Source organism: Pleurodeles waltl, chromosome 3_2 (assembly GCF_031143425.1).
Source record: "Pleurodeles waltl isolate 20211129_DDA chromosome 3_2, aPleWal1.hap1.20221129, whole genome shotgun sequence".
In the NCBI taxonomy this organism is placed as follows: domain Eukaryota; kingdom Metazoa; phylum Chordata; class Amphibia; order Caudata; family Salamandridae; genus Pleurodeles; species Pleurodeles waltl.
Window position 1 is genome coordinate 173,946,763 of NC_090441.1, and position 26,943 is coordinate 173,973,705.

Here is a 26,943-nt window from a genome sequence, read left to right on the forward strand (position 1 = left end):
TCCATTTATCAGGGGACCTGGGTCTGGATAAAAATTGGTCCCCACCACTGCAACAGTCAAGGTGACAACAATGGTCTCAAACAGGGCTGTATGTTGGCCTTCTCCTTTTTAACCTCTACACCGATGACTTGGGTACCGCACTGGAAGGTGCCAGTTTAATAACACCAAGGGTGACCAAGGTGTGCCTCCTTATCTTGCAGAACGCAGGATATTATGATCACTAGAGTTGGCCTGCAAAGAGCCCTTAATGCCCTACACTGGTACACTCAGGAGAACAAACTCGAGGTGAATCAGGGAAAACCAAGGTCAGTCTTTGGCAAATATCCACACAAAAAACAAACTCGCTGGCAGCTACGTGATTTACAAATTACACCAACTTCAATCTACAATAATCTAGGTGTCTGGTTCTCAGAAGGGGATACTCCGGCAGTCCACCCAAGGCATCTCAGAAACAAGTCCACAACAGTCATCCACAGCCTGATCCACTGAACTGCCGATCCAATGCTTAAAGTTAAGAGCAAAATTGATACCTTCTCTTAACTACGGCCACTTAGACTTTCCCCAGGCCTTTGACATGCTTCTCCAAAACTCTCAGATCATGGCGTACAAAGTCTTCTGTCCCCTGGCAGGCCAAGTTTTGCTTACAGGTTGCTGAGCCCTTTTTAGAAATGTTATTGAACACATTTTATATTTCCCTGTAAGTTTTCTTTTTTTAAATTGTAATCACCAGTCATAGTACTTTTGTGAAATTATACTCCCCGACTGTTTATTTGTAATGAGTTTAATTAATCGAACATGAAATAAATGTATGGAGATCACCAGGTACAACAATAACACCCTGGTAATTACCAGACGCTTGGAGGTGAAGTGCAGCATAGTACTTGCATATGGGTTTGCTTCTAAAAGTATCTTTCTAGGCGTGGCTTAAGTTTGCCAATTATGTACAAAACAGCCTAACTACCAAATCTATTTCTTAAACATTATTAGTGTTTGCTGAAGAAAGGTAATCCTGACACACAATCTTTTCCTGTACCACCACCCTCTGCTGTCCAACCAGTGTACACATCCTCCTTGCCATCACATACAAAGCTGCCATTGTGAAAGAGACTGCTACATTGTGGACATATTTATAAATGTTGCACATTTGGTGGTAAACAGCACATGCAAAACGACCATTCTGCGAATAATCAATATTTGCCCACTCCTGGTACATATACACAGCTATTTTCTCTTAAGAAATCCCTATTGACAGACCGCAATATTGAAGGTGGTACATTAAGTAACCGCTGTTTATTTAATTTGCAAAACAAAGTAACCGTATAGCTTTTCTTGCATAGGAAAAGTTTTAGTAACCAGTTTGTGAGTGGTTACAGGCTAATCTTTCATACATCAGGCCATAACTAACAATACTATTTAGGAGAACATTTTTCTTCTGGCACTGGTGATGAGTCAATCCACTTGTGTCAAATATACTGCGAGTAAGCTACTCCTTTATCAAAGGCTTGTCAGTCATTGCAATTTTAATCTCTTGGCCACAGTATCAAAAATAAAATCGCTGTATTTGGCGTACAGGACAGAAAGGAGACACGTACACATGTTTTATATATAGTTTATCATACAAAGTAGTCAATTACAATAACATCTGAATTCAAATCAATATCGAAGCACCATTGAGTTGGTAATGAAAATTAAACCACTAAATACCATACGGATTGGCAGTTCTAAACAGTGGCGCAAACCTTCTTAGCTTATTAATTAAACTATCTTTTTGTCACACTCTCCATTTAATGTTATTAAAATGTAAAGTTCCTTCGTGCCCCTGCTTAACTAGAAAACGCAACTTCATGGAAATTAACTACAGTTAAATAAGATTCTTGCCAAATGGGTATTTACCCCAGATGTTGAGAGGATAAGGAAAAATATCAATATACACAACTCGAGCAGAACAAAAAAAATGACAAACTATTTTTCACATTACAGAGAAAGGACTGACAACTGATTTTTAACCTTGGGTTAACATACATATAAATAATCCAACCTATCAGAATACTAGATGCAGAATACCCAATTTGTTATATATTTAATAGTGTGACTGCTGTGCACAACTTTGATACTCCAAAGCGTTTTTTTCTAAATTAGACATACTAGAGGGGGCAATAGTCTTAGCCTGGGTTGCTAATTAGCCGTATAGCAACTTGCGCTAATGTTCAAGCAAGCACTATGAAAAAAGGTAGCCCTCTTTCCTAGAGAACTGTGAAGCAGAGTTGTGCACCACATTCACAATATTGTCACAGAACTGCATGATATAACCACCATTTTCATTATAGAATAGATAGTACACCATTGAGTGGGATTTAAAGTTGGTGTGCACTCAAAATTAAGGAAAAGATGCTATGACATCTGCTGTCGTACAAAAAGCACCTTCACAACTTGGCAGATAGGTTCGGTGGCTAATTAAGAAGTCACGTAGTACCAGGGAACATCTTGTGATGATCATTTCCACTTGCTCCACATCACTTATTTGTGCAAAGTATTCTACTGACGGTCAAGTAGAACATACAATATTTGGTAAAGGTTCTGAAACTATATGCTTAAAAACAAACTGAATAAGTTAAAACGTGTATGCATTTTCTCAGCAACCACAAAGGTAGGAGAATGGGGCTGCGGGACGACGACCAGAGATGCCATACAGTTGCAGCATTAAGTATGCATGAAGCATCTTTACTGACCTTTGCACAAAAAAAAAAAAAAAAAAGCTCAGTAACACTATGTATTCTTCAGTATTCCAGGCAAATCCCTGCACAGATACATACAACTGTGGTTGACATTCTGAATATTACTCAGCACTACATTACTTGTCATGGATCTTTAAATTCCACCTTTTCATGGGTGGTCCCTTGACATTTCCGGGGCGTGGTAGAGAAGGGGGGCTCATACCCAATATCTTAATGTTCATCTTTCAAAAACTGGCCATGAATTCAGTTAGTGTGCTTACATTAAACCAAAAGTTTGAACTCAAGCGTTTTGATACGCACATTTCCAGAGAAATTAAAAGAGACCGGAAACAAGCTAAAAATAAAGACACATACATCCCCAGCAACCGTTTAGCAAAATTAATTTGAGGACAAAACATGAAAAAAACGCAGTGCAAAAGAAATTTCAAAAAAACTATAAACATCTGTCAATATATACATATATTTTTTCTGTAAAGGACAATAGGAAATAGCATCTTAAAATATGTGACCAGGCAACGGGATACATTCCACAGCACCGACAATATGCTTCATATAAGCTCTGCACAATGGCAGAGCGAAGTCCATCGGTGTCCTCTGTATGGCAGACTCCTTAATAGCAGTGCAGGTTCCAAGTGCGGTTTCTTTGTGAAACTTTGGTGCGTGCCCAGTAAGGAGACGCAGAACATACACTAGGGTGCAGAAACATTCTATTGCTTAAAATGGTCTCTCTTTTGGTGCAGCAAGTAAGAGGGCCAAGTGATATGTAAACTCGCAATTTCTTTTTTTTCCAGGCAAGACTGGTATCTGCCCTCGCTGTTCTATCACAACAGACGTTGGACAACAGCTTGAATGGTTTTGACTTTGCCACTCTTCGTGATCTGTTAAGGCTGAATGCAAATGCTTGTAAAACCCAGAAGACATAGGATACGGTCGTCATTCTGGCATAGTCCACTGAGAAACAGTCCTGCCATAGTCCATCGGGAAAATTTAGACGTGAAGAATTTTCCGCTATTTAGCTCGCAGGACCATAGTTTTCCTCACTGAGTGTTTTGTCTGTCGGAAGCCGGTGAAATTGTTTTCACTGTGGGGGTCTGTTGGGCCGAGCAAGTTCCACACTGAGAGGCTGAGAATTCTTCTCAGCTTCCAGCAACTCCGCAAGTATCTCTCTGAAAAGAGACAGCATACATTACAATTCTTGATAAAGGTGTTACATTTATTACTACATAACCCACAACACTGAAGTGACCTATACCAATCTTAAAATACAAAAACTTCAGTCATTCATCTAACAAGTACGACTAGTTAAGTACATCTTAAGAGCAATTTTCAACCAATCATGTAAAAAAAATCCCAATTAAAAAAAACAAAAAAAACCCCACTTTTCTTGGTCTAGTGATCCTGTAGAACTGCTATAATCTTCGCTTTTCTTGCAGACTAGATGCACTAATAGTGCATTTCACTGTGTGTGGGCAAGTTCCAGGAAACACAAAAAAAAAACAGAACAAGTTACTTACCTTCAGTAACGCTTTTTCTGGTGCATTCAATAGCTACCTGTGGATTCCTCACCTTATGAATTCATCCTTGCGCCAGCATCAGACGGAAAGTTCTCTTCCTAGCTCTCCACGTCGACGTCAATTGCACTGCTCCACGCGACACTGTCTGACGTCACCGTGCCAATAAGAGGTCCTCGTGCTGATGTCAGTTTCACCCATTACTTACGTGCCTTTGAGGCGAACAGGTGCAAACAGACTTCCACAATAACTCCAATAAACACATACATAAAACCTTCATGAAGCAACATAATCAAAAACCATCATTTGTACATATATACAGGAAAAATATTTATATACATATATCTATACAACCACATATCCTAGTGCAATCAGAAAGGCAACGGGGAGGCGAGCGGCACTGAGGAATCCACAGGTAGCTATTGTATCCACCAGAAAAAGTGTTACCGAAGGTAAGTAACTTGTTCTTCTGATGGATACAAACTACCTGTGGATTCCTCACCTTATGAATAGAGTCCCAAAGCAGTACCGCACTCGGAGGTGGGTGCCCGTCTGATTACACCAAGCAATCCTGTCAAACAGATCGCGCAAAATGGCCGTCCCTCCGAACCTCACCACCCAAGCAGTAATGCTTAGCAAAAGTGTGGAGGGACACTCAAGTTGCCGCCTTACAAATGTCCACCACCGGGACTGCCCTTGCCAGGGCCAAAGTGGCCGACTTAGCCCTGGTGGAGTGAGCCCTGATTCCCTCAGGAGGAACTTTCTTTGCCAGTGAGTAGCAAACTTATACAAAGAATGACCCACCTGGAGATTGTTTATGGACTGCTCTGCCCTTCCGCTGACCAACATACCCCACGAACAGCTTATCCTCTAGGTGAAAGTCTTTTGTCCTCTCAATATAAAAACTGAGAGCCCTTCTAGGGTCCAATTGGAGGAGTCTGTCTTTAGAGGGGTGGGGAGGAGAGTAGAAAGAGGGAATGGTAATAGCCTGTCCCATATGAAAAGGAGTGACAACTATATCCGGAAAAAACAAGGTAAAGGGGGTTTTTACGGAAAGGGCTTGAAGCTCCCCAGTCCTCCTAGCAGAGGTTATAGCAATAAGGAATACCGTCTTAAGAACCAAATACCTTAAAGGACATGAATGCATGGGCTTGAACGGTGAACCCATCAGAAATGTTAACACAAAATTTTTAATCCCACTGAGGAATGTGAAAAGGTGTCGTGGGGGGGGGGGGGGGGGGGGGGGGGGGGGAATTAAGTAAGCCCTTAATAAACCTATTTACAATCGGGGATTAGAATAAAGAGGGCTGATCCAGGAGACAAAGAAAAGCTGACAGAGCAGCCAAATAACTTTTCACTGTAGCTACTGAACAGCTTCTCTCTGCCAAAGTAAGGGCAAACAACAAAACATCGGAAAGGTGGACCTTCAAGGGACCTTTCTGCTTCTCTCCACACCAACTAACAAATTTAGCCCACCTATTGGCATAAATGGATTTAGTGGAGTGTCGCCTGGACGATAGAACAACATCCACTACATCCGGTGGGAGGAGAAAAAAAAAAAAAAAACAGTCCGGTTGCCCCGCTCAATCTCCAGGCATGTAGGTGTAAACTCTGGAGGTGGGGGTGTAGAACCTGCCCCTGCGAGAGGAGTTCTGCCCTGAGCGGGAGACGGAGCGGCGGGCACAGAGTTGTAGGAGGTCTGTGTACCACACCCTTCTCAGCCAATCCGGTGCCACCAAGTTGACTTGGGCCCTGTCTTGGCGAATCTTCCTCAGGACCAGAGGAATCAAGGGTATGGGAGGAATGCATAAAGCAACTTGCTGCCCCAGGGTATTTGAAACATCCCCCAACGCTCCTTGCAACGGATACTGGAGACTGCAGAACGACGGGCAGTGCGCATTCTCCCAAGTGGCGAATAGATCTACCTGCGGAGATCCCCACATCTCGAAGATGTACAGGACTGGATGGAGGCACCACTCGTGATCGACCAATAAGCACCGACAGACTGTCCGCACGTACGTTCAGAACCCCGGCCAAATGATTTGCTATCAAGCAAATCTGATGGTCCTGAACCCATGACCAGAGGCACAGAGCCTATCTGCAGAGAAGGTATGTCCCTACTCCTCCCTGCTTGTTTACGTACCACATCGCGACTGACCGCGAAGGGAAGGGAAGGAAGGCCTTGAGAGCCAGACATATCGCCCGCAGTTCCAACAGATTGATATGAAACATCTGTTCCACCGAAGACCAATGACCCTTGATCTCCAGATCCCCCAGATGAGCACCCCACCCTAGAGTGAAGGTATCCGTTACAACTGTGGCCACTGGAGGTGGTAGTGAGAACGGCCTTCCTTGGGAAAGGTTGCCGTCCACTGCCCACCATTGGAGATTCGCTGCAGAGTCCCTGGAGATCCTTATCGAATCCTTGAGATCCCCTTTGTGCTGAAACCACTACCTGCGGAGGCATCACTGAAGAGCCCTCATATGCCAGCACGCATGAGTGACCAACAGAATGCTAGAAGCGAACAGACCAAGCAGGCGTAAGACCTTGAGGACCGGAACAACCGCTCCATTTCGAAACATTGGAATCAGAGCCTGAATGTCCCGAATCCGCTGAGGCGGAGGGTAGGCCCAATGCAATGTTGTATCCAGTACTGCCCCTATGAACAGGAGGCGTTGAGGGCTCCAGGTGAGACTTGGGCACGTTTACCGAAAATCCCCAGGTCGAACAACAACTGGGTTGTCACCTGCAGGTGATGCAGCACCAACTGTGGAGACTTGGCTTTGATCAACCAATCGTCCAGGTAAGGGAATACCGCTATTCCTGTTCGCCTGAGATGTGCTGCAACCACCATCATCACCTTTGTGAAGACTCTAGGTGCTGAAGTAAGTCCAAATGGAAGGACCGCAAACTGGTAGTGTTGCGACACCACCACAAACCAGAGATACTTCCTGTGCGACTTCAGAATAGGGATATAAAAGTAAGCATCCTGCAAGTCGACAGACACCATCCAACCCCCCTTGTTCAAAGCCAGAAGTACCTGTGGCAGAGTCAGCATTTTGAAATTCTCCTGCTTGAGGAACCAATTAAAAATCCTCAGGTCCAAGATCGGCCTCAGACGACCGTCCTTCTTGGGGGGGGGATCAGGAAATATCTTGAATAACAACCCTGACCCCCTTTCCTGCTCCGGAACCAACTCTTTCACACCCTTTGATAACATGGTCAGAACCTCCTGTTGCAACAGAAGATGGTCCTCTGAACAAAAAAGGGGGGCGGGGGATGAGAGATAGGAGGGAACTCCTGAAAGGGGAGAGCATGTCCTTTTTTCACAATATTCAACACCCAGGAGTCTGCTTTTATCAACTCCCACTTGCAGAGAAAAAGCTTAAGCCTTCCCCCTACAGGAGAGGCATGTTCGATAAAGTGGGGGGAAACTAGGGCTTCCTTCCCTGCGGTTGTCCACCAGAGGAAGAGGATGACAAAGAAGGGTGTTGCTGGACTGCCCCTCTAGCCCTCCCACGGCCTCTAAAGGGTCGATAAGATGGGTTGGCAAGCTGTTGGGCCGAGTACGGGAGCCTCCGAAAATCCGCCCCACGACCAAACCCTCTGAATCTGCGAAAATACCTATATGGAGCAGCAGGGGTAGCTTGTAAACCTAACGACTTTGCAGTCGCTCGGCTCTCCTTAAAATGTTCAAGGGCAGAGTCAGCTTTGTCTCCAAACAGCCCAGCCGTTCACCATCAAAACGGCAAGTCAAGTAAGGTGGTCTGTACGTCTGAGGAGAAGCCGGAGGACCTCAGCCCCGCATGCCTCCTTGTAGCAACAGATGTCCCCATCGCTCTAGCAATCGAGTCAGTGGTATCAAGGCCAGATTGTATAATCTGTAGCGCCGCAGCCTGCGCATCCAAAAAGTGTTCCAAAAGGCTTCTGCGCCTCCTGTGGCAGATCCCCGACCATAGCCTTGGCTGAATCTATAAGGGCATGGACATACCTGCCCAGCACACAGGTAGCGTTCACAGCCTTAAGCGCCATGCTGCAAGATTAAAAGATTTTTTTTTTTTTTTTTAAGACTGCTCCATTCGTTTGGACTCCCTATCAGACGGGGCCACAGGAACGAAAAAGGAGCAGACTGTGGAGCAAGATGCTTGAACCACTAAACTCTCCGGGGTTGGATGACGTGAGAGGAACCCAGGATCCTCGGGTGCCCCCCTAGGTCTCCTTGCCACTGTTCTATTAACAGCTGGAGCCGAAACTAGCTTCCTAATAGGCTCCAACAATGCCTCGTTGAAGGGCAGCACAGGATCAGCTGAGGATGTAGAAGGATGCAGCACCTCCGTTAGCAGATTTGTCTCTACCTCTGCTGCAGATAAAGGCAGGTCTAAATAGTCCGCTGTGTTTCTAATGACCGGGTGGAATGACGCTGCCTCCTCCATAAACTCCCCCAGAGATGAAATGGCCCATCCCAGGGAAGTATCCAATCCACTGACCGACCCCAATCCTTGGAATTCCTACGAAGGCTCCATAAGCTCCCCCTCTTCCAACTGCCGGTATTCTTCTTCAAGAAGACGCAAGGCCTCTCTCCGAGATCTCAAGCGGAATTCTAACCTTGGTGTCGACAGACTCCATCAACCCCGAATCCCGACCAGGCAGAGAAGATGCATGGATCCGAACAACACTCGGACCAGGCGCCGACATGGACTCCAACGGCGCCTCCTTCGGAGTCGGCTGGCACGCAGGTAATGGAGCCGGCTGGCCAGGGGAGAACATCGTCTGACGCCATACCTCGAGGAGACACCCTAGATGTCGACACGGCACCCTCAACCGGGCAGAACGGCATCGTCTGATATGGAGCCGGGGAGCCCAAAGAAAAAGCTAATGGCCCCGTGGGACCTGCCGGTGCACCAGCAGGAGCCATAGCCTGGAAAACAGCATACATGGCATTTACAAATTCAGCTGGATCCGTCCCCGGAGGCGTGAAGGCAGGATAACGCTGTTCTTGATCCTGCTGCTGCACATCAGGCTCTTGCGGCGCCGGAGAAAACTGGGAGCCATGAGGAGCCATCTCATATACTGACAGCGTTGGAGACACTTCTGGGCTCTCAGGCTGCGGAGTCGCAGTAGGGCTCACCTCCCAATTACTTTGACGTTGAGTTGATTGAGACCTCGAACGGCTCCGTGAACCACAACGCACCGAGAGTCATGCTGACGCCTCTTCTTATGCCTCCTGGAAGAGGTGTGAGAAAAAGCCCTCTTGTGGTCCTTCTTCTTAGCCTTCACTAAGAAAAGCTTTGCCTCTTTTCTTAAGTGCCTTAGGATTCATACTCTGGCACGAACCACACCCCTCAACCTCATGCTCCGAGCTAAGGCACCAAAGGCAGTTCTCATGCGGATCCGTGACCAACATACAACCGCCACACTCACTACAAGGCTTGAAACCCGATTTTCTAGGAGGAGACATTGTAACAACCAAAGATACACATTATCCAACAAGACAGGAAAACAACGAGGACATCTTATTGGCACGGTGGCGTCAGACGGAGTCACGTGGAGCCGTGCAATTGTGACGTCCTCGTCGACGTGGAGAGCTAGGAAGAGAACTTTGTCGGATGCTGGCGCAAGTATGAATAAGGTGAGGAATCCACAGGTAGTTTGTATCCATCAGAATGTGCTATTTCTTCCTTCAGCACAGATCTACATTAACCCCTTAACTGCAAGGGTGCCTGCACACTCCTGAACCAGGTACTTAAAGATCTTGGTCAACCATTTGAAGGGTCAATGTCCTTTCAATCTGTGGCTTGTGTACACGATGGGTGTATACATAGATACACACACATGTATAAATATATATACACACAATTATATACATTTACATACATGCGCGCACACAAGCACTACACACAAACCAAAAGAACGCACCTGGTACATTGTTTCAAGGAGAGTCTTTATGAGATCTGAAATGTACTTACCTTTAGTAACCATCTTTCATGTGGATGCCCTACTTGTAGATTTCTCACACTTCGATCACTCACCTTAGCAATATCCTAGGAGCCAGACGGGATCAGGAAACGTTCAGTAGCTCTACAATGCTGGTAGGGTGTGCTGGCGCCAGAAAGAACACCATTGTGGCGTCACTGGAGCATAAAGCCCCACCTGGCATCCTGTCAGCTTTCCATCCATTCTTCCTGTGTCCAAGGCAGATAGGAAAAGCGCTACGGCAATTTGAGAAGGTTCAGAGCCACATTTTACCCTTGGAACCTCTATGGTTGTGGTCTGTAAACCTCCTTCTGAAAGGGGAGGTGGGAAGGATCAGAGGAATTACAGTATTCTCCAGAATGAAAATGTCACTTACCCAGTGTACATCTGTTCGTGGCATCAGTCGCTGTAGATTCGCATGTTTTGCATAGCTCGCCATCTGGTGTTGGGTCGGAGTGTTACAAGTTGTTTTTCTTCGAAGAAGTCTTTCGAGTCACGGGACCGAGTGACTCCTCCTTTTGTCTCCATTGCGCATGGGCGTCGACTCCATCTTCGATTGTTTTTCCCCGCAGAGGGTGAGGTAGGAGTTGTATTGTAGTAATAGTGGCAATGCAATGGAGTGACTAAGTATGTACCTATTTAAGGTTAAAATAATATATATACAAATAGTTGAAGGTACCTTCCGAACTGCTACAGGCTCCCGGGGAGGCGGGTGGGCACATGCAAATCTACAGCGACTGATGCCACGAACAGATGTACACTGGGTAAGTGACATTTTCAGTTCGATGGCATCTGTCGCTGTAGATACGCATGTTTTGCATAGACTAGTAAGCAGTTATCTCCCCAAAGCGGTGGCTCAGCCTGTAGGAGTGGGAGTAGTCTGAAACAATGTTCTTAATACGTCTTGACCTACTGTGGCTTGTTGTGCGGATAACACGTCTACACAGTAGTGCTTGGTGAATGTGTGAGGCGTAGACCATGTGGCTGCCTTACATATTTCTTGCATTGGGATGTTTCCTAGAAAGGCCATGGTAGCACCTTTCTTTCTGGTGGAGTGTGCCCTTGGTGTAATGGGCAGTTGTCGTTTAGCTTTAAGGTAGCAGATTTGGATGCATTTAACTATCCATCTGGCTATACCTTGTTTTGATATTGGGTTTCCTGCATGAGGTTTTTGGAATGCAATAAATAGCTGTTTAGTTTTCCTGATGCTCTTTGTTCTGTCAATGTAATACATTAATGCTCTTTTGACATCTAAAGTATGTAGTGCCCTCTCAGCTACGGAATCTGGCTGTGGGAAGAACACTGGAAGTTCCACTGTTCGATTTAGATGGAACGGTGAAATAACTTTTGGTAGAAATTTAGGATTAGTCCTTAGGACAACCTTATTTTTGTGTAGTTGTATAAAAGGTTCTTGTATTGTAAACGCCTGAATCTCGCTTACTCTTCTTAGAGAGGTAATGGCGATGAGAAATGCAACCTTCCATGTTAGGAACTGTATTTCGCAGGAGTGCATGGGTTCAAAAGGTGCACCCATAAGTCTAGTTAAGACAACATTTAGGTTCCATGAAGGAACAGGTGGTGTTCTTGGTGGAATAATTCTTTTAAGGCCCTCCATGAATGCTTTAATGACTGGTATCCTATATAGGGAAGTTGAATAGGTAGGCTGCAGGTATGCAGATATTGCTGCAAGGTGTATTTTAATGGAAGAGAAAGCTAGGTTAGATTTTTGTAAGTGAAGCAAGTAACCCACTACATGTTTTGGGGTTGCGTGTAATGGTTGGATTTGATTAATATGGCAGTAGCAAACAAACCTCTTCCATTTACTGGCATAGCAGTGCCTGGTGGATGGCCTTCTGGCTTGCTTTATGACTTCCATACATTCTTGGGTAAGTTGTAAGTGTCCGAATTCTAGGATTTCAGGAGCCAGATTGCTAGATTCAGCGATGCTGGATCTGGGTGTCTGATCTTTTGGTTGTGTTGTGTTAACAGATCCGGCCTGTTGGGCAGTTTGATGTGGGGTACTACTGATAGGTCTAGCAGCGTTGTGTACCAGGGTTGCCTTGCCCAAGTTGGTGCTATTAATATGAGAGAGTTTGTTTTGACTGAGTTTGTTTACCAGATAAGGAAGGAGAGGAGGAAAAGCGTAGGCAAATATCCCTGACCAGTTCATCCATAGGGCATTGCCGTGGGACTGCCTGTGTGGGTATCTGGATGCGAAGTTTTGGCATTTTGCGTTCTCTTTTGTCACAAACAAGTCTATTTGAGGTGTTCCCCAGAGCGTGAAGTAAGTGTTCAGAATTTGGGGGTGAATTTCCCATTCGTGGACCTGTTGGTGATCTCGAGAGAGATTGTCTGCGAGTTGATTCTGAATCCCTGGGATAAATTGTGCTATTAGGCGAATTTTGTTGTGAATTGCCCAACGCCATATCTTTTGTGCCAGCAGGCTCAATTGCGTTGAGTGCGTTCCCCCTTGTTTGTTTAGATAATACATTGTTGTCATGTTGTCTGTTTTGACGAGAATGGATTTGTGAACTATTATTGGTTGAAAAGCCTTTAGTGCTTGAAAAACTGCTAGCAGTTCTAGGTGATTTATATGCAGTTTTGTTTGATGTACGTTCCATTGTCCTTGTATGCTGTGTTGATCGAGGTGTGCTCCCCACCCTGTCATGGAAGCATCTGTTATTACGTATTGTGGCACTGGGTCTTGGAAAGGCCGCCCTTTGTTTAAATTTATATTGTTCCACCATAGAAGCGAGAGGTAAGTTTGGCGGTCTATTAACACCAGATCTATAAGGTGACCCTGTGCTTGTGACCACTGTGATGCTAGGCACTGTTGTAAGGGCCTCATGTGCAGTCTTGCGTTTGGGACAATGGCTATGCATGAAGACATCATGCCTAGGAGTTGTAATATCTTTGCTTGTATTCTTTGTGTTGGATACATGCATTGTATGATGTTGTTGAAATTTTGAATTCTTTGTGGACTTTGAGTGGCTACTCCTATTGTTGTGTTTATTATGGCTCCTAGGTATTGTTGTACCTTGCATGGCAGAATGTTGGATTTTGCGAAGTTGACTGTGAACCCTAGTTTGTAGAGGGTTTGTATGATTTGATTTGTGTGGTGTGAGCACGTTATTAACGAATGGGTCTTGATTAGCCAGTCGTCTAGATACGGGAATACATGTATTTGCTGCCTTCTGATGTGTGCAGCGACTACTGCTAGACATTTGGTAAAGACTCTTGGTGCGGTTGTTAAACCGAAAGGCAGTACCTTGAATTGGTAGTGTATTCCTTTGAATACAAACCTTAGGTATTTCCTGTGCGATGGATGTATTGGTATATGGAAATACGCGTCTTTGAGGTCTACTGTTGTCATGTAGTTTCAGCAATGGTAACACTTCTTGTAGTGTGACCACGTGAAAGTGGTCTGATTTGATGTATGTGTTTAGTATTCTTAGGTCTAGGATTGGTCTTAGCGTTTTGTCCTTCTTTGGTATTAAGAAGTACAGTGAATAAACTCCTGTGTTTATTTGTGTGTTTGGTACTAACTCAATTGCATTCTTTTGCAATAGTGCTTGAACTTCTATCTCCAGGAGCTCGGAATGATGTTTTGATAAATTTTGTGCTCTCGGTGGTATGTTTGGAGGGAATTGTAGAAATTCTATGCAATAACCATTTTGGATAATTGCTAGAACCCAAGTGTCTGTAGTGATTTCCTCCCATGCTTTGTAATAATGACCTATTCTTCCCCCCACTGGTGTTGTGTGGAGGGGGTGAGTGACATGTGAGTCACTGCTTAGTTGTAGGGGTTTTGGGGCTTTGAAATTTTCCCCTATTCCTAGGGAATGCCCTCCTCTATATTGGCCCCGAAAGCCTCCCTGTACTGTCCCTGGTAACTGGATGTTGTTGCCTGTGAGGTACTGGCTTGTGTGGCCTGACCCCGAAACCCCCCTCTAAAGGGTGTTTTGCGGAAGGTGCTGTAATTTCCTCTGCTCTGCGGGGAGTAGAGTGCGCCCATGGCTTTAGCAGTGTCCGTGTCTTTTTTTCAGTTTCTCAATCGCCGTGTCCACTTCTGGACCGAACAGTTCTTTTTCGTTGAATGGCATATTGAGAACTGCCTGCTGAATCTCTGGTTTAAACCGACGTTCGTAGCCATGCATGCCTTCTGATGGTCACAGATGTATTTATTGTTCTTGCAGCTGTGTCTGCTGCATCCATGGAGGAGCGTATCTGGTTGTTTGAAATGTTCTGTCCTTCCTCAACCACTTGCTTTGCCCTCTTTTGTAGGTCTTTGGGTAGATGTTCAATGAGATGTTGCATCTCATCCCAATGGGCTCTGTCATAGCGCGCAAGTAGTGCCTGAGAGTTAGCGATGCGCCACTGGTTTGCAGCTTGTGCTGCGACTCTTTCCAGCTGCATCAAACTTGCGGCTTTCCTTATCTGGGGGTGGTGCATCCCCAGATGTGTGGGAGTTGGCCCTTTTCCTAGCTGCTCCTACAACGACAGAATCTGGTGGCAGCTGTGTAGTGATGAAAATAGGGTCTGTAGGAGGCGCTTTATACTTTTTTTCCACCCTTGGTGTGATTGCCCTACTTTTGACCGGCTCCTTAAAGAGGTCTTTTGCGTGCCGAAGCATACCAGGGAGCATAGGCAGGCTTTGGTAGGAGCTGTGGGTGGCGGAGAGGGTGTTGAATAGAAAGTCATCCTCGACTTGTTCTGAGTGGAGGCTTACATTGTGGAATTGTGCTGCTCTAGCCACCACCTGAGAATATGCAGTACTGTCTTCTGGTGGTGATGGCTTTGTAGGGTATGCCTCCGGACTGTTATCTGACACAGGGGCGTCGTATAAGTCCCATGCGTCCTGATCCTGGTCACCTTGGCTCATGGTGGTGTGAGCCGGGGAATGTGATGGAGTTTGTGCTGGTGAGACGTGAATTATAGGTGGAGGAGAGGGTGGCGGAGTAACCTTTTTCACCATTTTTGTTTGTGGTGTTTGGTCAGTTTGAAATTCCAGTCTTCTCTTTCTCCTAATAGGGGGAAGGGTGCTTATCTTTCCTGTCCCCTGCTGTATAAAAATACGTTTCTGCGTATGGTCTACATCGGTGGATTGCAGGTCTTCCTCAAACCTATGCTTTCGCATTTGGGAGGTCATTGATTGCTCTTCTGTATAAGAGCCTGAAACTGGGTCGGTTGCAGGTTGTTTTGGCACCGAAATCCTGTCTGCATCTTTTTTCGGCTCCGAGGTGACTTTTTTCTTTTTCGGAGTCGAAACATCTCGGCGTCGATCTTCATCGGTGCCGCTGTCTCGGCGTCGAGCCGTGTCTACACCGCTATCTCAGTGTCGATGTATGTCTCCAGCACTTTCTCAGTCCCGAGAAGGCTGCGTGCCGGTGTCTCGACCGGAGTCGGACGGTCTCGGCACTGTTTGGGCCTTTTTCGGTGCCGACGGTCGGTCACCGAATTTATGGGTGGAGCCATGGCCTGGTGGCAGTGGCGTCCCCTGGGCCTTGACAATCTTCTTATGAGTGGTTTTCGACGTCTTACTCACGGCTCGTGGATCGTCGAATTCCACTGAGTCCGATTCGTGTATCGAAAAGGTTTCTTCCTCTTCTTGTATCTCGAACTCTCGGTGGGCTGTCGGCGTGGACGCCATTTGAAGTCTTCTGGCTCGACGGTCTCGGAGTGTTTTTCGGGACCGGAACGCACGACAGGCCTCGCAAGTGTCTTCACTGTGCTCAGGTGACAGGCACAGGTTACAGACCAAGTGTTGGTCTGTATAGGGGTATTTGTTGTGGCATTTGGGACAGAAACGGAACGGGGTCCGTTCCATCGGCGTTCTTCTACACGCGGTCGGGCAGGCCCCGACGGGGGATCGAAAACTACCCCGAAGGGCTCCGGAGCTCTTCGATCTTCGATGCGGTGTTGATTCTAACTACGCCGATCCTGAACGCAACAATACCGACGAAAATCTTCCTAAATTTAACTGTTTTTCCGTTCCGAAACTCGGAGCGACAGGAACACGTCCGAACCCGATGGCGGAAAAAAAACAATCGAAGATGGAGTCGACGCCCATGCGCAATGGAGACAAAAGGAGGAGTCACTCGGTCCCGTGACTCGAAAGACTTCTTCGAAGAAAAACAACTTGTAACACTCCGACCCAACACCAGATGGCGAGCTATGCAAAACATGCGTATCTACAGCGACAGATGCCATCGAACATATTGTTCCTGGAGGCAAGTACCCTTTTTCTGATGGATTCCTCTACCTGAAGACTGATCACCTTTTGAATAGACTTCCAAGTACCAGGATGAAGTTTCTAAAAGAATAGACTGACAAGGAAATCCTGGAGGGTTGAGAATGCAAAGGGCCCATCCCTTTAGCTCTGAATCCAAGCAATAATGCTTAGCAAAGGAGTGCAAGGACACCCATGTTGCCGCCCTACAATTCGACCACAAACTCCCCTTCCCAAGGCTGTGCTTGATTATTTCACCCTAGCTGAGTGGGCCCGTATAACCTCTGATGGTTCCTTATGCAAAATGGTGTCGCATATTTTAATGCATAAGATGATCCCCAGGTGCGAGTCTGGATCTGGAAAACCTTTCCCCCATAGTGCAGCGGAAGAGGGCATTTGCAACTGTGCACCAACATCATCCACTGGACGTCAGCGGAGTCCATATAACCCCCTTGCCGACACCAGTTTCTTCTGCAACCATTTTCTGCACTCAAAACAGAGCCACACATAGAAACTGCCTCTTGAAACAGTATGCTAGAACAAAAAAAACACCAGTGTCAAATAATCACGAATTCGTATTTCAAGGTGTAGATTTCCATAAGGAGATTAAGACCAAAGAGGACTCAGTTCGCGGAATGAGGAGGATCGTTAAAGAATTTGTGGCTAGATCCTGTCTCTCTACCAGATAACGTGACAAAAATAGCAACCATTTGTCATATACATCTACTTCTCCCCAAAGTAGCTAGAGATGATGAAAACAATAAGATTTACTCAGTATATACATACCTACTGACATAGGCGTAATAAACACTTACCCAATAAATGAAATATGTATTTATTTTAATATTTTTTTTTTTTTTTTTTAAAGGCTGTATAAAACAGCAAGTATGAAAAAGGGACCTTGGTAGTGTGGCGGAAACCAAGGTGAGTATGTGACTTGTAATGAATAAGACTCATCTACAGATGAACCAAAAAAGGTGTCAATGTCTAGAAACCAGAAAATGTACAAGATTCAGAAATAAAAAGAATCCGTCTGATTTTGTATATTCTATCTCATGACAATACTTCAGTGTGAACCTAACCTACAACTAGTCAGGTAAAGATGAACAGTTGTACCTAGATGAGGCATTAACACCTAACCTCATATGCACAACTGCTGTAAATATCTTCAGACAGAAGAAAAAGTAACCCTGAAGAGGGTAAAACCCTTCAGAAAAGAAGCAAATCTTGAATGCAAACGCAAAAGCGCTAAAGTCAATATTAATTATTCTATACAAGAGTGAACAGAATCTACAGATACGTCACATTGAATACCTATGTTAACCTGGCATAAGCCAGGAAAAAAGAAAGAATAATGTTCAAAGAACATGTCGACACCACACAAATGTCTACACCAAACTGTAGAAAAACCATCAAACTGTGATGGCTCTGACATAAAACCTTTAAGACCAAAAGAAACGGAAAGTCTTGAAATTCCCAGGATGATACTTTCTAGCTTCTAATGTATCCAAACTACCAAAGTAGAAAAGCTGGTACTACCATATCCTAGGTAAAAGCAGATCCCTATAAAGAAACCTCCCTGAACAGAGATTTCAATATACTAACACTCCCAAGGAGCTGTTATTACAAGTTCCCTATAAAGGATGTATAGTAGGACGCTGGTGCAGCACCTGGAATCTTGGGGAGCAGTTCAGGATGCAGGTCCACAACTTATGCTGGCGAAAAGGCCAGCATCAGCATGACCCCAGGCAGTGCGGGGGAAAGACCCACTGGCATGTACTCATATGGAATCCCAAAGGGTCCCATGGGGACTGGAGGCGCTCCAGAGAAGAATGAAGCCTGCTGAAACAATTCAATCATCAAAATAAAAAAAAACATTGGATCTCAATGCAGAGTTGGAAACTTAGGGTAAGCCTGAGGCAGCAAGTTGGCTTGCAGCAGAGCCATAGGATTATATGGGAGAGATTAAGGACCTGGGACAAGAGCTGGGGCCAGTGGTGCGGCCTGCACTGTGTCCATAGGTAGAAAGACAAACTCCAGTACCAAGGAACATTACCCATGAAGTGAGGAGAGCTGTGGAGCTTATACAATAGCCCAAATGCTGTGGGCAGCAGGGACTGGTTACCCATGCCAGGTTAAAAGCAAAGATTTGCTGTCCATGTTGGTTATGATAGGGCCTGGCCAACCACAGCTACAAATAGATGGCCATACTCCGAGTTGATGGGTAAATTAAGTGCATACAATTTTTTTTTTTAAATGAAATTCAATGCAAAAAAAAAAAAAAGATCCCTTATGGTCAGACTCACACATACAAAACTAATGAATTACATTACTTAACCCATATTGCCTGCCTTGCTGCAAATACTAATTTGCCAACGGTTCAGCGAACAGACAACAAAAAAAAAAACTGACAGCTCAAATTAAGGCTATTTGATTTGTTTTGGGTGCAGGAGTCAGAAAAACATGCTTTTACCTTCAGTAACACTTTTTCCAGTGAACACTAACTGCAAATTCCACACCTTTAGAATATCCCCAGACAGACGATCTGGAGATTTTTGTGCAACAGCTTCAGTGCTCTGCGAGGCAGAGACCTTGAATACTCACAACCCCCTCCAAAAGCGAGTGGAGCCACACATAGGCGGCAGCCCCAGCGCACACACATTAGTTTCAGCATTTTTCTATTTAACACCCTTTAGACGTAGAGCAGAAAAGAAAATGCAGGTGACTGTGGAAGTTAATTTTGTTCTTTGGAGTACATATCTGCACATTCTAAAGCAGTACCAATATCCAATAGACGGATACCTCTAACTGCAGGTTCCTCAACTTCAGAGTAGACACAAGCAGTACCTCCCAATAGGTGGTGGGCATGAGGAGTGGATGTAAATCAAAGGTTCTGCAGGTCAAAATGGCACTCTGTGGGCCTACGTTCTAGGCAGTAATGCTTGGTGGATGTTTGCTTTGATGCCTATGTTGCAGCCTGCCAACTGCCCAACACAGGAAACCCGCTTAAGGCCGTTGTGGTGTCCTAAGCTCTGGTGGTGTGAGCCCGAGAGTTTTATTGCTGGTGTGTGAAGTTTTATTTCCAGGACAATCCATCTTTACAAAGTCCAAATCTGTAAAAAAATACTTGTGCATTCCATAATACTTTAAGCTTTTATGTTCAGTGCACAAAGCTCTCTTGGGGTCAAACTGATGAAGTCTCTTTTCGTGAAGCAATAAGAAGTCAGTAGAGTGATCAATTGTAACTCAAGAAAAGGTCAAACCACTTCAGGTAGAAAGTGGTCTGGGTTCTCACCACCAGTTTTTCCTGTGTATGGAGGCTAAACTTAACTCACCAACACTTTGCACAGAGGTTCTCATTAAGGAACACGATCTTAATAGGAAAGAGCCACAAGGAACAATTGTGTATAGGCTCAAATGCCGTGCACATGAGAAATGTCAGAACCAAATTAAGGATCCACTGAAGCATTATGAAAGGTTTCAGGCTTAACATGTTACAACGTTCAGTAAACGCATCAGAACAGGGGATGTGGAAAGACTGATATAGCGAACAAAGCTGTGAGAGAGGACATTTTTTTTAAAATTACATTTCCATTGATTTTAAATATATTTGTACATGCAAAATAAACAGTCCGTAGTAAAGAAGAAAATTAGTTACTTACCTGTAACTGTAGATCTCCAGTATTGGAATCTTTCATAGATTCACATGCTTGAACCATTCCCAGTCATCGAGATGGGAGCCCCCGGTATAAATTACACAAGTAGTGTTAAAGTATATAAACATTAGGGCCCTAGGCCTCTTCAATTTAACAGTCTATCAGAGTCATTTTAGGAAAAGGACCAAATTTGAGCATCCACCAAAATCAGGCAACACCACGCTCTAGAATCCTCCTGAGAGAAGCTCAGCACCTCAGATTTTCCAAGCACAAGTCCGTTAAAGAGAGGAAAAAAGAGAAAGAAAGAGGAAGGTGAAAGTGAGCTTCTCCGGAGAGGAGGGTGGGTCACGTGAATCTATGAAAGATTCCAATACTGGAGAATGAAAATGTCACTTACCCAGTGTACATCTGTTCGTGGCATCAGTCGCAGTAGATTCGCATGTTCTGCAATAGCTCGCCATCTGGTGTTGGGCCGGAGTGTTACAAGTTGTTTTTCTTCGAAGAAGTCTTTCGAGTCACGGGACCGAGTGACTCCTCCTTTTGTCTCCATTGCGCATGGGCGTCGACTCCATCTTCGATTGTTTTTCCCCGCAGAGGGTGAGGTAGGAGTTGAATTGTAGTAATAGTGCCCATGCAATGGAGTGACTAAGTATGCACCTATTTAAGGTTGAGATGATACATATATAAATAATTGGAGGTAACTTCCAAACTGCTACAGGCTCCCGGGGAGGCGGGTGGGCACATGCGAATCTACTGCGACTGATGCCACGAACAGATGTACACTGGGTAAGTGACATTTTCAGTTCGATGGCATCTGTCGCTGTAGATACGCATGTTCTGCATAGACTAGTAAGCAGTTATTTCCCCAAAAGCGGTGGATCAGCCTGTAGGAGTGGAAGTAGTCTGAAATAATGTCCTTAATACGGCTTGACCTACTGTGGCTTGTTGTGCGGATAACACGTCTACACAGTAGTGCTTGGTGAATGTGTGAGGCGTAGACCATGTGGCTGCCTTACATATTTCTTGCATTGGGATGTTTCCTAGAAAGGCCATGGTAGCACCTTTCTTTCTGGTTGAGTGTGCCCTTGGTGTAATGGGCAGCTGTCGTTTAGCTTTAAGGTAGCAGATTTGGATGCATTTAACTATCCATCTGGCTATACCTTGTTTTGAAATTGGGTTTCCTGCGTGAGGTTTTTGAAAGGCAATAAAGAGTTGTTTAGTCTTTCTGATGTTTTTTGTTCTGTCAATGTAATACATCAATGCTCTTTTGACATCTAATGTATGTAGTGCCCTTTCAGCTACGGTATCTGGCTGTGGAAAGAACACTGGTAGTTCCACTGTTTGATTTAGATGGAACGGTGAAATAACCTTTGGCAAAAATTTAGGATTGGTCCTTAGGACGACTTTATTTTTGTGTAGTTGTATAAAAGGTTCCTGTATTGTAAACGCCTGAATCTCGCTTACTCTTCTTAGGGAAGTAATGGCGATGAGAAATGCCACCTTCCAGGTTAGGAACTGTATTTCGCAGGAGTGCATGGGTTCAAAAGGTGGACCCATAAGTCTAGTTAGGACAACATTTAGGTTCCATGAAGGAACAGGTAGTGTTCTTGGTGGTATAATTCTCCTAAGGCCCTCCATGAATGCTTTAATGACTGGTATCTTATATAGGGAAGTTGAATAGGTAGTCTGCAGGTATGCAGATATTGCTGCAAGGTGAATCTTAATGGAAGAGAAAGCTAGGTTAGATTTTTGTAAGTGAAGCAAGTAACCCACTACATGTTCTGGAGTTGTGTGTAATGGTTGTATTTGATTAATATGGCAGTAGCAAACAAACCTCTTCCATTTACTTGCATAGCAGTGCCTGGTGGATGGCCTTCTGGCTTGTTTTATGACTTCCATACATTCTTGGGTAAGTTGTAAGTGCCCGAATTCTAGGATTTCAGGAGCCAGATTGCTAGATTCAGCGATGCTGGATCTGGGTGTCTGATCTTTTGGTTGTGCTGTGTCAACAGATCTGGCCTGTTGGGCAATTTGATGCAGGGTACCACTGATAGGTCTAGCAGCGTTGTGTACCAGGGTTGCCTTGCCCAAGTTGGTGCTATCAATATGAGTTTGAGTTTGCTTTGACTGAGTTTGTTTACCAGGTAAGGAAGGAGAGGGAGAGGAGGAAAAGCGTAAGCAAATATCCCTGACCAGTTCATCCATAGGGCATTGCCTTGGGATTGTTTGTGTGGGTATCTGGATGCGAAGTTTTGGCATTTTGCGTTCTCCCTTGTCGCAAACAAGTCTATCTGAGGTGTTCCCCAGAGTTTGAAATAAGTGTTCAGAATTTGGGGGTGAATTTCCCATTCGTGGACCTGTTGGTGATCTCGAGAGAGATTGTCTGCGAGTTGATTTTGGATCCCTGGTATAAACTGTGCAATTAGGCGAATTTGGTTGTGAATTGCCCAATGCCAAATTTTCTGTGCTAGCAGGCTTAACTGCGTGGAGTGCGTCCCTCCCTGCTTGTTTAGATAATACATTGTTGTCATGTTGTCTGTTTTGACGAGAATGTATTTGTGAACTATTATTGGTTGGAAAGCTTTTAGTGCTTGAAAAACTGCTAGAAGTTCTAGGTGATTGATATGCAGTTTTGTTTGATGTACGTTCCATTGTCCTTGTATGCTGTGTTGATCGAGGTGTGCTCCCCACCCTGTCATGGAAGCATCTGTTGTTATTACGTATTGTGGCACTGGGTCTTGGAAAGGCCGCCCCTTGTTTAAATTTATGTTGTTCCACCACAGAAGCGAGAGGTAAGTTTGGCGGTCTATTAACACCAGATCTAGAAGGTGACCCTGTGCTTGAGACCACTGTGATGCTAGGCATTGTTGTAAGGGCCTCATGTGCAGTCTTGCGTTTGGGACAATGGCTATGCATGATGACATCATGCCTAGGAGTTGTAATACCATCTTTGCCTGTATCTTTTGTGTTGGATACATGCGTTGTATGATGGTGTTGAAATTTAGAATTCTTTGTGGACTTGGAGTGGCTACTCCCTTTGATGTGTCTATTATGGCTCCTAGGTATTGTTGTACCTTGCGCGGCAGAATGTTGGATTTTGTAAAGTTGACGGTGAACCAGAGTTTGAAGAGGGTTTGTATGATCTGATGTGTGATTTGACACTGTATGAACGAATGGGCCTTGATTAGCCAGTCGTCCAAATATGGGAACACATGTATTTGCTGCCTTCTTATGTGTGCAGCGACCACCGCTAGACATTTGGTAAAGACTCTTGGTGCGGTTGTTAATCCGAAAGGCAGTACCTTGAATTGGTAATGTATTCCTTTGAATACAAACCTTAGGTATTTCCTGTGCGATGGGTGTATTGGTATATGGAAATAAGCATCCTTGAGGTCTAAAGTTGCCATGTAGTCGTGTAGTTTTAGCAATGGCAATACTTCTTGTAGTGTGACCATGTGGAAGTGGTCTGATTTGATGAAAGTGTTCACTACTCTGAGGTCTAGGATTGGTCTCAGCGTTTTGTCCTTCTTTGGTATCAGAAAGTACAGTGAGTAAACTCCTGTGTTTATTTGTGTGTTTGGCACTAATTCGATTGCATTCTTTTGCAATAGTGCCTGCACTTCTATCTCCAGGAGATTGGAATGGTGTGTTGTTAAATTTTGTGCTTTTGGTGGTATGTTTGGAGGGAATTGTAGAAATTCTATGCAATAACCATGTTGGATAATTGCTAGAACCCAAGTGTCTGTAGTGATTTCCTCCCATGCTTTGTAATAATGACCTATTCTTCCCCCCACTGGTGTTGTGTGGAGGGGGTGAGCGACCTGTGAGTCATTGTTTAGTAGTAGGGGTTTTGGGGCTTTGAAATCTCCCTCTATTTCTAGGGAATTGGCCTCCTCTATATTGTCCCCGAAAACCTCCTCTATACTGTCCCTGGTAAGTGGACGGTGTTGCTTGTGAGGTGCTGGCTTGTGTGCTTTGACCCCGAAACGCCCCTCGAAAGGGCGTTTTACGGAATGTGCTGTAATTCCCTCTGCTCTGCGGGGAGTAGAGTGCGCCCATGGCTTTGGCAGTGTCCGTATCTTTTTTGAGTTTCTCAATCGCTGTGTCCACTTCTGGACCGAACAGTTCTTTTTCATTAAAAGGCATATTGAGAACTGCTTGTTGAATCTCTGGTTTAAATCCAGACGTTCGGAGCCATGCATGCCTTCTGATAGTTACAGATGTATTAATTGTCCGTGCAGCTGTATCTGCAGCGTCCATGGAGGAACGTATCTGGTTGTTGGAGATGGTTTGTCCCTCCTCAACCACTTGTTTTGCCCTATTTTGGAAGTCCTTGGGCAGATGTTCAATGAGATGTTGCATCTCGTCCCAGTGGGCTCTGTCATAGCGCGCAAGTAGTGCCTGGGAGTTCGCGATGCGCCACTGGTTTGCAGCTTGTGCTGCGACTCTTTTACCAGCTGCATCGAACTTGCGGCTTTCTTTATCTGGGGGTGGTGCATCTCCAGATGTGTGAGAGTTGGCCCTTTTCCTAGCTGCTCCTACAACAACAGAGTCTGGTGGCAGCTGTGTAGTGATGAAAACCGGGTCCGTAGGAGGCGGCTTATACTTTTTTTCCACCCTTGGTGTGATTGCCCTACTTTTGACCGGCTCCTTAAATATGTCTTTTGCGTGCCGGAGCATACCAGGGAGCATAGGCAGGCTTTGGTATGAGCTGTGGGTGGAGGAGAGTGTGTTGAACAAGAAATCATCCTCGACCTGTTCTGAGTGGAGGCTTACGTTGTGAAATTGTGCTGCTCTAGCCACCACCTGAGAGTACGCGGTGCTGTCTTCTGGTGGAGATGGCTTTGTAGGGTATGCCTCCGGGCTGTTATCTGACACTGGGGCGTCGTATAGGTCCCATGTGTCCTGATCTTGGTCACCCTGGCTCATGGTGGTGTGAGCTGGGGAGTGTGATGGAGTTTGTGCTGGTGAAACGTTAATCACGGGCGGAGGAGAGGGTGGTGGTGTAACTCTTTTCACCACTTTTGGTTGTGGTGCTTGTTCCGTCTGGAACTCCAACCTTCTCTTTCTCCTAATGGGGGGAAGGGTGCTTATTTTTCCTGTCCCCTGCTGAATGAAGATACGCTTTTGCGTATGGTCCACATCAGTTGCTTGTAGCTCTTCCTCAAACCTATGCTTTTGCATTTGGGAGGTTAGCGAGTGCTCTTCTGTATAAGAGCCTGAAGCTGGGTCGCTTGCAGTTTGTTTCGGCATCGAAACTTTGTCTGCGTGTTTTTTCGGCTCCAAGGTGACTTTTTTCCTTTTCGGGGCCGAAACCTCTCGGCGTCGATCTGTTTCGGTGCCGCTGTCTCGGCGTCGAGCCGTGTCCACACCGGCATCTCGGTGTCGAGGCTTGTCTCCAGCACTTTCTCGGTCCCGAGAAGGCTGCGTGCCGGTGTCTCGACCGGAGTCGGACGATCTCGGCACTGTTTGGGCCTTTTTCGGTGCCGACGGTCGGTCACCGAATTTATGGGTCGAGCCATGGCCTGGTGGCAGTGGCGTCCCCTGGGCCTTGTAAATGTTTCTTTGTGTGGTTTTCGACGTCTTACTCACGGTTTGTGTATCGTCGAATCCTTCGGAGTCTGAGTCTTGGATCGAGAAGGTACCTTCTTCTTCCTGTTCCTCGAACTCCCGTTGGGCTGTCGGTGCGGACGCCATTTGAAGTCTTCTGGCTCGACGGTCTCGGAGTGTTTTTCGGGACCGGAACGCACGACAGGCCTCGCAGGTGTCTTCGCTGTGCTCAGGTGACAGGCACAGGTTGCAGACCAAGTGTTGGTCTGTGTAGGGGTATTTATTGTGGCATTTGGGGCAGAAACGGAACGGGGTCCGTTCCATCGGCGTTCTTCAGCACGCGGTCGGGCCGACCAGGCCCCGACGGAGGATCGAAAAACTACCCCGAAGGGCACCGGAGCTCTTCGATCTTCGATGCGGTGTGGAATCTAAGTACGCCGATCCCAAACGCAACAATACCGACGAAAATCTTCCGAAATTAGCTAATTTTCCGTTCCGAAACTCGGAGCGACAGGAACACGTCCGAACCCGATGGCGGAAAAAAAACAATCGAAGATGGAGTCGACGCCCATGCGCAATGGAGACAAAAGGAGGAGTCACTCGGTCCCGTGACTCGAAAGACTTCTTCGAAGAAAAACAACTTGTAACACTCCGGCCCAACACCAGATGGCGAGCTATTGCAGAACATGCGTATCTACAGCGACAGATGCCATCGAACCTACAGTTACAGGTAAGTAACTAATTTTCTTATTCCAGTATTGGAACTTTCATAGATTCACAAGCTTGAATCAGATTATTGAGCAGTACTTATGCACATTGTACCATTGTAACAATGTACAATACAAAATACATGCATATATAAAACACATGTATACATCATATATATATATATACATATACACACACAAAAAAAAACTCTCAAGTAATACTTTAAAGAAAATATCGTATGTCAATGCTATCGTTAATTGTCTTCACTTTCCTAAATTCTACCCCCCCATTTTTTTTTTTTTTTTTTTTTACAAGTTATAATTCTCTATCCGACCATAAGAGACCATGTGCATACCTGTTCTAGGATTTTGGGGGGGGCAGAGAAGATGGCTCACCTTCACCTGAAGAGGTTCCTGAGAACTCCTTGAGATAGTGATTCCAAGCTTGTAAATGTATGACAGCTCTTCCATGGTGCTGCTATACAATGTCTTGCAGGGGAACCCCCACGAACAGCGTTGCTGATGAAGAAACTGCCCTAGTAGAATGAGCATGCACCGACGAATGCAGAGGTTTACCTGCT

General features: G+C 45.4%; 1 protein-coding gene across 4 annotated transcripts in view; it reads right to left on the reverse strand.

The window, feature by feature from the left end:
• Positions 1 to 1,595: 1,595 nt before the first annotated feature.
• Positions 1,596 to 26,943, reverse strand: part of USP37 (ubiquitin specific peptidase 37) — a 328,025-nt gene continuing 302,677 nt past the window's right edge. For all 4 annotated transcript variants that reach the window (XM_069227105.1, XM_069227104.1, XM_069227107.1 and 1 more), the window contains one exon: positions 1,596 to 3,901. In XM_069227105.1, the coding sequence (XP_069083206.1) occupies positions 3,814 to 3,901 (88 nt within the window). In that variant the 3' untranslated portion in view covers positions 1,596 to 3,813. The remainder of the gene's footprint in view (positions 3,902 to 26,943) is intronic.